Consider the following 12,615-nt stretch of genomic DNA (forward strand, 5'->3'; position numbering starts at 1 on the left):
TATTTAATTATGAAACCTGTCAATTAGCAGATTTTTAAGAACCGTGAATACATATTCTATAATGACACCTTCTTTTTCAAAGAGTTCATGAGTGCACAGTCAAAAGGGCTGACTATTATTTTTAGACTAGGATGGTGGTTGGGGTTGAGTACAAAGAAAATGAGACTACGCCGGAGTGAAAAATCCGCAAACAAGTATTTTGTCTTAATCGCTTCCAACAGTGATATGACGAGCCCAAGCCAGGCCCAACTACAAAATAAAATGCTACTAAAACAATGAAACAATGAAGTCCTAATATTGCAAATGAAAGGATGAAGAAGATAATGTATGTCTAAATAAAGAAGTTATGAAAGACCTAAATAATAAAGAGGTAATAAATGAAAAAAAAAAAAACAATCATGGCTAAATGTTGCCGTGATACTTTTCGATATTGCAACGATAGCCATTTTACATAATTGATTATTATTATTATGCAATTTGTTTTTATTTCAAAAGGTTGTTTTGATTAATTTTGTCTCACTTTGAATTTCATAATTGCTTTTCATCTCTTCTGAGCCGAATCCAAAGCTGCAATGATCATCTGCGTGGAGATAAATTTGGTGCAAGTAATGTGTAACTATAAAACCAATTTGTATCTGTAGAAGTTTGCACCTGTAGACAATGTGCACTTGTAAATAAGAATTTCGTATTCGTTTCAAACAAATTTGTACATGCAAAAGAAAAGGTTGCACTTGTAGCAAAACACATATTAGTGTCTGTAAAAATTATATTTGTACCTGAAAATGTAATATGAGGTTGAAAATGTCGGCGTGCAACAAACCCGAAAATGTTTCTCGCAATCAAACAATGATTCCAACACTGATTACTACACAAATAAACTTTTCACTTTGTTCGCAATCAAGAACAAAGGCAGCAACAACAAACTTCACAGCTTTTTCAATCCAAGGCAAATCTCTTGACTAACAATATGATTAGCTTTCACAATGTCGAACACAAGCCTGGCGGAAATCAAAACAATTTCCACGCGGAGGAAGTATAAAACCACATCGCAAACACCCCCCCCCCCCCCCCACACACACACACACCCCACACTCACATACACACAAAATAGCACTAAAAATAATAACTCGAGCTGCAAGCGTGAAGTGTTTACCAAAACAGGAAGTTTCATGAAAGTAACATAAAACTGTAAACTAAACTAAGGCCACCAAATCAAGTACAGTATTGGTTAGTGGGGACAGGATTCAGATTCAGATTATTGTCGGTGCTACTGATATTGAATGTCAAAAATAGTTGATAATTCAAGCGCATGGTAGAAAAATTCTTCACGTGTGCAGGGCAGATGGAAAACAGCGAGCTGCTCTTTTCTGCAATGGATGCGCTTCTAAATCAAAACACCGCGATGACGTCTGAAAACTTTTCATCCACCTTCAAAGTGGATAAATGAGTTGATTTATTTATGTTAACATTATTCATACAACTTATAAGATTAGCAAAATAAGGAAGAGCAAAACAGTAAGTCTGATGGTAATTAAATCAATGTTTACAATGTACTTGGGATATTTCAAACTTTCCACCCACAAAGTCTTCAGTTCATACCTCCGAATTGAAGAGAAGGGAAAGGTAGATACTACAGTTCAAGTCAAGTCAAGTCAAATTTATTTATATAGCCCTTAATCACAAAAATGTCTCAAAGGACTGCACAGGATTACAGTTACAAAATTACACAATTACCTGATCTTAAACTAGCAAACCAGCATGCGGGCAAGGAAAAACTCAAAAACCTCAGTGTGAGGAGAAAAGAGAAACCTTGAGAAAGGACCTCACATGTGGTAATCCCCCTTCCAGGATTGAACAGGGTGAATTACAATTAGCATTACTGTACACAGAATAGTAAACACTAGGTAAGATGTTGAAAATGTCCGGAAAGAGCATGACATCAACGACGACGCCAGCTGGTAAATGCAGGGGTTGACATGCTGCAGGTCAGACCCCGGTCCGCTGACCCATCCCAAATCATCCTTCTCCTTCGTATCAGCCAGGCAGGCCTCAGAAAAAGACAGGACAAAACAGAATACGAGGTGGGCATCAATCATATGCTTTGGAATAGAAGTGTGTCTTAAGCCTCGATTTAAAAACTTCCGTTGAGGTTGCAGATCTTATCTCCAGAGGCAGGGCATTCCACAACACCGGGGCCCGGATGGAGAACGCTCTCGAGCCCGCAGACTTCTTGGCTCTCGGAATAACAAGTAGACCGGCATTTTCCGAGCGCAGACTCCGTGCAGGAACATAGGGGGAAATCAAATCAGAGAGATAAGAGGGTGCAAGCCCATGCAAACATTTATATGTTAATAAGAGAACCTTAAAGTCACATCTTAAGTGGACTGGGAGCCAGTGCAAGTTGGCCAATACAGGTGTAATATGCTCAAACTTTTTAGTCTTAGTCAAAAGTCTAGCTGCCGCATTCTGAACCAGCTGCAAACTTTTAATGCTAGACATCGGGAGACCAGAAAGCAATACATTACAGTAATCAAGCCGAGAAGTAATAAACGCATGAATTAAAATCTCTGCATCTGATTGGCACAGCATTGAACGAATCTTCGCAATATTACGGAGGTGGTAGAAAGCTATTCTAGTAATATTTTTCACATGTAACTGAAACGACAGATTAGGATCAAATATAACACCTAGATTTTTGACCGAGTCACTATGGGTGATATTACATTTGTCTAGGTTCAGGGTAATGTTTGAAAACAAATGACGACAGTGAGCTGGACCAATAATCAACATTTCAGTTTTTTCTGGGTTAAGGCGTAAAAAATTATTTGACATCCATCTTTGAATCTCAGTAAGGCAATCCTCCAGATTTCTAAAACTTAAATGTCCAGTTTTTTCCAGTGGCACATACAGTTGAGTGTCATCTGCATAGCAATGGAAACTAATATTATACTTGCGGATAATGTCACCAAGCGGGATCATATAAATACTAAAAAGAAGGGGGCCAAGTACAGAGCCTTGAGGAACACCACAAGGGACATTAGATTGTTTAGAGGTCATATTGCCATAGTTAACACATTGCATCCTGTCTGACAGGTAGGACCTAAACCACGAGAGTACAGTTCCTGAGATACCAATGCGTTCTAGACGAATCAATAATATGTTGTGGTCGACCGTATCAAAAGCAGCGCTGAGATCCAGCAGCAGTAACATTGATGAGGCACCAGAATCTATTGTTAAAAGGAGATCATTGGTTACTTTTGCAAGGGCTGTCTCAGTAGAATGATTTGCTCTAAATGCTGACTGGACAGTTTCAAAAAGGTTATTTTCTGACATGTAGTCATTTAGCTGCTGTGCAACGACCTTTTCAAGTAATTTCGCAAGAAATGGCAGATTTGACACTGGCCTAAAATTACCTAGGCTTTCTGGGTCAAGGTTAGGTCGCTTAAGCGTGGGTTTAATGACGGCAGACTTGAAGGCTACAGGAACAATACCCGAGGATAGCGATATATTAATAATATTTAAAACTGATGGTCCTAAGATCTCAAACAGATCCTTTACCAGTGAAGCTGGAAACGGATCAAGCAGTATCATCAAAGTAATTGCCCAGGCACTGGAGTTCCCTTTTGCGCTCAAGGAACAACAGCAAGCAAATGCAATTTGATCCCATACTGTGGCAACCATGATGACAATAACAGAAAAAGACAACTTCTCACATTTGTGTTGCAACATGGCTACTGCATGGTTCTGTGCGGGTATCATAAAAGTGCCCTTAGATTGTTGTCTAGAAATATAGGACTTAATTTACTCCACACAGCCCTCATTCCTTCTTTTGTTTGTCGTAAACCAGTAGGTGTTTGTCTTTGAAATTGTTCTCTGACTCTGTGTTAGTTGCCCCCTCAAGTGTTCACATGACAATTTGGAGTAGGGCTGAAAACAGCACAGCTGAAACCAGCTTTATGTGTGAAAGGGACAGCTACATTCGCTTTCTGTAGCAAGTGGCGTCAGCACTAAATTCCTGATGCTAATGGAATTAAGAGTACGCAGGGCTTAAGGTCAAAGAAAATTCTGAAAAATAAAATGAACACAACACACAGGAAATGTCACAACTATTGACTTGCATTTTGTTTGTTTTTTCTTTAATAGGCTCAGAAGTTGAAGTCCAACTCCAGTGCTGACAGCGTCTTTTGCGTGGTGAGTCATTGAGATATTTTTCGTCATTATCTTTTTGACTGTCATTGTTACCACAGTTGTGAGCAGCTCCCTAGACCACAATGCTTATCCTTACGATGAAAGTTTGAGTAACTTTTGAAAAGCTAACCAACCAACAGCGCGAAGCATTTGTTATCGTTTTCAGTCTGTTTGAGTAGATAATTTGAAATATATATATTGAAAATATCTGTTGAGCCAGCAACACAGCAACTGTCTTTATCCAGCTGATTGGGTGGCCATTTTGAAATCTGCTAGCAACTGAAAACGAGAACTGCAATAACAGCCAGTCTCGACTCAGCTCTTTTCTGGCTTTAGTCATTTATCATTTGCCGAGTTGCAGAAAAAGTTAAACTTCTAGGACAGGGGTGGGAAAACTACAGCCTATAGCCGGCTGGATCAGGCTGGCCATAATATTAATCCAAACCTGAGGAAAGCACCAGAAAATCAATGACCTGCAGTTTTAAATATGCCTGCTGGATGTTGCCAAAACTTAGTACCACTCCCAAAGCTGTATTCACTGAATATAATTTATCAACCAGAGAACATTTGAGGAAGCAAACCACCCATCCATCCATCCATTAGCTGCACCGCTGATCCTCTGTAGGGTCGCGGGGCTGCAGAAGTTAGCTCTATTCAATAATAGATATGAAATCTAACAGACATGTTCCAAGGTAAACATTTTCATAGAAATAAATAGTACAAAATGTATGCAACATTACACTAACATGCACTACTTTTCAAAATTTCGGGGTCGCTTAGAAATATCCATTCTTCAATGATTTGCAGGATGTTTTTTATTTCAGATAAAAATCAGTATTTCTAACCTCTTCAATGCATTCACTACATTTTCTTTTTATTTTGCATTTTGATTAATAAAAAGAGTCTTCATGGAAAACCAGTTATTGCCTGGGTGACCCCAAACCTTTGAACAGTAGTTTATGTAAAAAAAAAAAAAACACTGATAGAAATGTTTTGTCATTTTTGTGTTTTTTCTATCCTGTGTTTCTTTGTGTGCCTTCATAAAAGCTATACTTTTCATTCGGCTCATTGCCAACATTCAATAGCTGGCTACAATTTTCTGTATTTGCTTATTTTAAGCCATTTCAAAATATCAAATTTCAATAAACTAAATTTGCAATAAAATAAATTTGCAATAAAACACTTCTGAAGTAGGCCTCTGGCACGGCCTATTGCATTGATTTCTTTCAATGCAAGTAATTACATTTAGTGCTTAAAAGGGGAGATGTGGCTTTGCTCTTACTTTTAATTAATGTTTTCATTTGTAAAAAAATATATTTATTGGTAAATGTTCAAAGCCAATTGGGTTGAATGGTACCTTTATAAACAAGTAGTCAATGAAACAACTTGTGCAAATAAAGGCAAAGGAGAAAAAAATGGATTAGCTTGTTATCTTTTTTTCTCATACATTGCAGACTATTAAGACTCTCTTTCAGCATATACAAAAAAATCAATACAGTAATCCTTCAGTCATCTCGATTAATGGCGACCGGAACCCCCACGTTAAATAAATATCAGCGAAGTCGCATGGCATCTTCATAAAAGCCCCATGAGGCAAAATTACCTCGAGATGATGTCATTAACAACAGAGAATATACAACTGTAACAAAATAACAACTATATACAGACGCCCCCCTTACTTACAACTTACGCAAAACGGTAGATGAGAACAATTTTTTCAGGATGTCGAAAAATATCTGGACATTGCTATAAGTTAGATTTTGTATTGTGTGCACCTTTTCCCGAGTACAGGACATTACTGTAGTGCTTCTTTCTGCCCCTACCGGCGTGTAGTGGCGCTGTAAGAGGTCACCCAGCATCCACGCTGAAGAAGAAATCCGGCTTCTATTTCCTGGTTCGCGTATATCATTAAAGTGTGTACTGTATTGCTAGCACGCTAAAAACTTTGACGTTTTTATTGTTTAATATCTCTTGCATCAATTTAATATGGTTGGTTTAAAGTTTAAAGATGAGGCAAGCCGTTTCTTTTGAAACAAAAGTGGAATAAGAAAGCTTGATGCGGTTGAGAAAATGGTCGGAAAGTGGCTTAAGAGAGTTGTTAGTCTAGCCGTAGCAGGAGGAGGGACCTGCAGCCTCTCTATTCCCTTTTCTCCTGTTCTGTCGCTTCCCGGACCTGATAACAATCCACGGAACACCCACTGCGAATCATAATGTATTTGCATTCTTTTGACTCCTCAGAGTTTGATTTAATTTAAAAAATGTATTTTTAATATAACAAGCCGCTAAAGCACTAGCTAAGCTCTAGCTGTGCTCCGCTGTTGGTTTTGAGGGAGTGGACACAGTGACTTGTTTACGCGCCCAGCTGTTTGACTGACACCATACACCAGCCATCACAGTCACAGACATGCAGTCACGCCAACTCAACACACTAAGCCCACCCTAACCTTCCCCTGTGGTAGCATTTGCTATCTGCTGTCTGCTTTGAACATAATATATGATACTCCAATGAAAATGAAGACAATTTAATTCAAAATCTGCAAAGCAGTGAGCCAGCGATAACTGAAGTGCATAGTAGGTAGGAGTCTCTCTACATCAATCGGCTATTTTGTTCTTCTGCCCCATACAAATTCAAACCAATCTGGCCTGCGACTCAAAAAGCTGGGCAGAAAACCTGTTCTACTATGAAATAATGTGGTAAAAAAATCCATTGAGCCTAAAGTTAGCATTAGCGTCTGGCATCCCAGTAAAGTGGATCTAAACTATAAGTAAGATCGGGCCTAAGAAATCTAGCCAAACTTTACCCGGGCCCACGGGTATTAAAGCCCGACTCAGCCTAAGCCCGACAAATAACCTTAATTTAAGGGACCAAGCCCAAAGCAAACCCAAAACTTTATATTCTATTTGTGAGGCCATGGGAGCAGGAAGGGTGGTTTTGGCCGACTCTGCTCCCTGCTGGGCGCTTGCTTCTCTAGGTCCGATGGTATGCGCCAACATGCGAAGGTGGGCCGTGCGAGAGACAGACGAAATCTATCACGCAGATCCTCCACAAACAAACCAAGAAAATGATGCGTGGACAATATAAGAAAAAAACAGAGAACCCTGGCCTGAACCCGAATGTAATGATTGACATTTAATAGGCTGGGCTTAGGCTCAAGATCTTATCCTGAACCCGAACGGACGCAATATGAAGTGGAGCGTGCTGATCAAGGCAGGGCATCACATGACTCAGGAGGGCTTCGTCCTCTTGGCGGACGCGACGAAACCTCAAAAAGTTCAGCGCAAATGTCAGCGTGTACAAGCAGTGACATTTCACGACGACTAGCAAGAGATGACACGCCTGTTAGCTTGCAGCTTGATTAGCTTACGCTAGCGGGCTCGCAGCGTGCACACGTGCAAGCCAGTCGTTCCTCGGTGGCATTTAGAGGTAATAAAAACAACCTTTTGAAGCACTGGTGTGCCGTCAAAGCGGATTAATTTATTTAAGCATTGTCGAGAAAATACTCAAGATGCTGCTTCAAATGTAAAACTAGATGACACGGTACAAAACAAAAATTGCAATTACATTTGTATGCAAGCTCTCTCTAGACGAGCCTCATGTTAGTCAAAACAAATTTAAAAAGTTGAACATCAAATATATATATACATATATATATATATATATTATTTTATTTTTTTTTTTTTTCCTTCACAAATTTTCCAAAGTGGTAGATTTATTTAATGAATTAAGTTTTTTTATTGCTGGGAGGTGCTAAATAGGAGAAAAAATAAAACCAACTATCAATGATAAAGTCTCCATTTTGTAGATATTTTTGTACTCATATATATAGTGATCATTCGTTTTTTGCAGGGGTTACATTACAAAAAGGTCCTTCAATTGTCAAAACCTGCAAAGTAGAAACCTTTATTTATTTATTTATTAAGTACTCTATTATACATGAAAACCAAAGAACAAACCCCATTTACAGGTTCAAGCATTTGTTTAACAAATACAAGTCCAGTACTTTATAAACGATTTTTTTTCCAAATAACTTCTGTCCTGTCAAATTATAAAAATAATCGTGCTTCTTTACTGCACTAGTGCAGGTATTGCGAGCCATATGGGTCTTTTCATGATTTCACCTGACTCAGAGATAAAGTTTAAAACATGCAAATATATTCTCTGTCACTGCAACTTTAATATATGTGATATCGAGTTTAGGACATGCGAAGCCGAAACAACACTTAAACAGTCCGGTAAATATAGGGCACAGTCTTCACTACAGGTTACAGTCACAGTGTCATACTCCGTTTTGGCTGTACATCGCTCAGGAATACTTTAAATTGATGCTTATTAAACAACTTATGTTCACTGTTGAGACATTATATAATGAAAACCCACAGAACAAACTGTAAACACCTGACAACTCCAGCAAGGGAGTGAAAGCAATTTGATTGGGTGAGCGGTAGGGATGGGTGGTGCTTTGCACTCACACAGCGCATACACTCATCTCTCGCCTTCTGTATCCTCGATGGCAATATTTTTACAAAAGAACTTTGCTCTGACCCTGCTTTGAAACCATTATTTCTGATATAATTGTCGGCCAAAATGAGCCTCAACACTGTAGGAAGGGGCCAAATTATAAGTGATATATTTACATGTATTGATATAGGATACAGGCTCCGGCACTATTATTATTATTCCATACATTTGATCAAATTATCAAACGTTACACAATAAAGCCCTTTGCGACTCTTCGTGATTTAGGGTTATACAAATAAAAATGACTTGACTTGAAATAAAATGCGCTGAAAATGTATCCTTTGTCTTGAGAGCAGGTTTAGAGCATTGTGTTTTGTTTTGTGGTTTGGCTCAAAAACGTTTGCTTTTATGACTCTATGAGTCAATTAGGTTCATTTACACGAGTGTATCAACGGAGTACACAATCCACTTCAGATTATATTTTTTCGCCATCATGTTAGGTAGGCTGTAATTAAAAATAATTAAAGCTCAATTTTGAATGTTTCACAACTATCTACTGTTGATAGTTTGTCGCCATCATGTGGGCGTTTCGGAAAACTGCTTTGACTGCTTTCGCTTGCTGATTTGTCCAGTTTTGTTGGCAATAGAAAGCATGTCCCTCTTCCTTTTTGGGCCCAGGTGTAGTCGGTCCACAGCATTTTATTGACACGATGGCTTTTAGAGAAACTTGACATTAAAAAAAGATTTGCACATACTGGAAGTAAGTTGACCAAGCTGTTTTACATATGTGTACAGCTTTAACTCCATCATTATTAATGCACAGGCAGACGCAGGCAGAAATGGGGCTGAGACACTGTTCAGCCAAAAATAATGCAGACACAATGCACAATAAAAATCTGCAAAGTATCAAAAATCACGGAAAGTACAGAAACACAGCGAGGGAACACTGTAGTCACGTATATCCAACTTCAAACGGTTTACTTGTTTTAAATCTTCACCAACTCAGACCATAATATCTGTGCTAACCTCTGCTGTTTTGTGTGCCCATTCACAGGATCCCCAAATGGACGGGCCCAGCACGTCCAACGCCATTGTGAGGAATTCTTCTCCACACCGAAGACCTTCCTGGGTGACGACTCTGCTGCCCCCGCTGCTCTGGCTGTGCTATTGCGCCCGCCTTCTTGCGTCCTTTGCAGACCTTTCGTAGACAAGCAGCCCGAAACCTTGGACTGACAGAAATGAATTTATAGGGGGGAAAATCAGATAAAAGTGAAATTGTTTCTTTCTTTCTCCCTACTCAATGTATGAATTCCCTTTGAATCGTGTTTTCATTTTATTTTTTTACTGTTTTTTTTGTCCCTTTAGGCTATGATCAACTTGTATGTACATTTTTATTTGTCTTGAAGAAATGCAGACAAAAAGTAGAACGTTCTTATATGTCAATGCAATATATGTCTTACTACCAGGAATAGCTAGCTCACAACACTTTTTCCTGATTGTAAATGATTCAGCACTTGGATAAGGTTGACAACTCTGCCTCAGAGAACCCAAAGTTAAAAAAAAGAGGTAAAATATAAAAGTCTGCCATATTGTTTGGACGAAGTTGCAACAGTACCCTTCTGCTTTAAAGGGTCGAGGGTCCAGTTTAGAATTCGCACAAGTCATTGAAAGACATCTTACCACAGTTTGTCACATTGCTAGCATATCTAGTGCTCAATTTGTTAAAATGTATCTTTCCATGAGAAAGACACATTTATTGATACGTTCGATTATTTTACCTGTGTTTTTGTCAAGGCGGCATTTGATAACAGAATAACTCCTCAAGTTAGAACAGAATTCCACATTAAAGCGACGTTTTGGACTTTTTCTCAATTTTTCCTTCTACAAGGCTTGTTACATAAGCTAGCTTGTGCCAACAGCCATAACAGAAAATGTGAAGTTGCCAGAATAATCACTAAATCCATTCTTAACACAAACATAGCCATAAGAGTTGAGCACTAACTGAATGTTTGCAGCAAGCAAAGGTCATTAGACCTGTTAACTACGCTGAAGCTAAGGCGCAACAAAGTGAGATTTTTGGAAAAACATGGTTAGCCTTAGTTTTGTGAAGCTAAAATCAAAAATGACAAGTTTTGTTGGGATCATGCCAATCCATTCTGTTTTGTACCTTTCCCCGCTTTTTTGGTTTAGCAACAATTCTCAAGGACATTCTGTAAGTTTTTTTTTTACTCTCCATGCAAGCAGTGACATATTGGCTACTAAACAAAAAATATTGGCTGATGCTAATATAGCCAACACATATAGAGTTGGGAGAAAGGGGTGTAACTGTAAATGTATTATTTGGTATTATTTTGTCTACTATTTTTTAATACTTATATGTGGTGGCTTTTTTCTCTCGTTAATGCAATGAAAATACTATCCCATTTGCATTTGTAAAAAAAATAGAGAAAATGTATTTAACTCCCGTTGTACTTCAATACAAGCAAATTGTTGACAATGTTGTTTAAAAATAACTATGTTTACGTTGCTTTCTGGGACAAAAATTTGAATTATTTTTCTACATTTCAATTGTTTGATTTGCTGTTTTTGACATGGTGAAATGAATGAAGGACTTTGATAAAAAAAAACTGAAAAAGAAAATTTGATGATAACAAGACGCTTGGTGATTGAGGATTCCAAGATGGAGTCACTCGTGTTCGGGGACCCACAAGAGAAAATGATGGCAAATATTCTAATTATTTTGCTTCTCCTTCGGCTTAATGCCATCGTCTAGGCTTGTGAAAAAATGTTAAATCTGTTGTACAAAGAAATCAAATAAACATTGAAAATGTTCAATCACCCACAAAGACTGACTCCTTCTCACTTTTCCTTTTTTTTTGCATATAGGTTAAATGTTATTCGTTTTCACATATTTTTGCCATAGAAAGTGGGGTTATAAAATTCTATTTTAAATGCAAATGCAAATTAAAATTATTTTCAGTTTTAAATTGGGGGATTCTTTTTTTATTTTATCGTCTACTATCTAGCACTCGATGAGGGCACTCCAAAAAGGAAAACTGGGGCCATTTAGTCACTTTGAGTCCCCGTAGTTTATATTATTCCTGGTTGCACATCACAATAAGTTGGCAGGTACTGGTCAAATAATACACATTGACCAATGTCTGCAGCCCCTGAAAGAAAGAAAAAGTTGAGTATTTTTTTCACAGTACGACACCTCGCCAAAATTGTACTATTGTACTTAATTGTATTTCAAATTATATTTATAAAAAAAATAAAATAAAAAAAATAAAATAAAAAATAAAATATATATATATATATATATATATATATATATATATATATATATATACCATTTGAAATTATCAAAAACGCTTAAATACACGTAAAAATTGCCAAGTATACATTTTCTTTCAAGCTATGTTCTAAATGGTGTTTTAATAGATGTATACATATAACTTAATAACCCATAGATTATTTTTGGGATCTATCAAAAGCTCAAACTAAATCTTCACGTCTTTGCTGAAGGAGTTTAATCTATCGATCAAATTGAAAATTGAGTTACACCGAATCAAGTTCACACATTACATTAAAGGCAAAATAGGGCCCAAAAAATACAGCCCGACCCGACTTGTGGGAATATAAGCTTGAACCCTCTCCAACCAGAACAATTAACTTGATTTGAAGGACCAAGCCCGAAGTAAACCAGGCGCTTTAATTCAACGCTGAAGTATGTGTTTCAGCAGAAGTACACAGCTTCGGGTTATTTTGGTCCTTGTCCCTCGAATTAAGTGTGCACTTCGAAGGGAAGCACCTAAATTGACTCTTAGGCGTTGAAGTGCGCATACAAGCAAAGTTCAGTGAAATAAAGCTAAAACAAATAGCACTGAAAAAAAAATTGTATTCCGAAGAGTACAAGATAGTGATAAATTGGCCAAAAAGTAGAAAGAAAATGTGTTAAGCTTCTAAGC

General features: G+C 37.8%; 1 protein-coding gene across 2 annotated transcripts in view; it reads left to right on the forward strand.

Annotated features, from left to right (window-relative positions):
• Positions 1-11,499, forward strand: part of gfra1a (gdnf family receptor alpha 1a) — a 112,620-nt gene extending 101,121 nt beyond the window's left edge. For both annotated transcript variants that reach the window (XM_088351515.1, XM_088351516.1), the window contains 2 exons: positions 4,144-4,191; positions 9,702-11,499. In XM_088351515.1, the coding sequence (XP_088207641.1) occupies positions 4,144-4,191; positions 9,702-9,854 (201 nt within the window). In that variant the 3' untranslated portion in view covers positions 9,855-11,499. The remainder of the gene's footprint in view (positions 1-4,143; positions 4,192-9,701) is intronic.
• The last annotated feature ends 1,116 nt before the right edge of the window (positions 11,500-12,615 follow it).

This window comes from Urocampus carinirostris, chromosome 13 (genome assembly GCF_059441175.1).
Source record: "Urocampus carinirostris isolate Australia breed hairy pipefish chromosome 13, RoL_Ucar_1.0, whole genome shotgun sequence".
Taxonomy (NCBI): Eukaryota; Metazoa; Chordata; class Actinopteri; order Syngnathiformes; family Syngnathidae; genus Urocampus; species Urocampus carinirostris.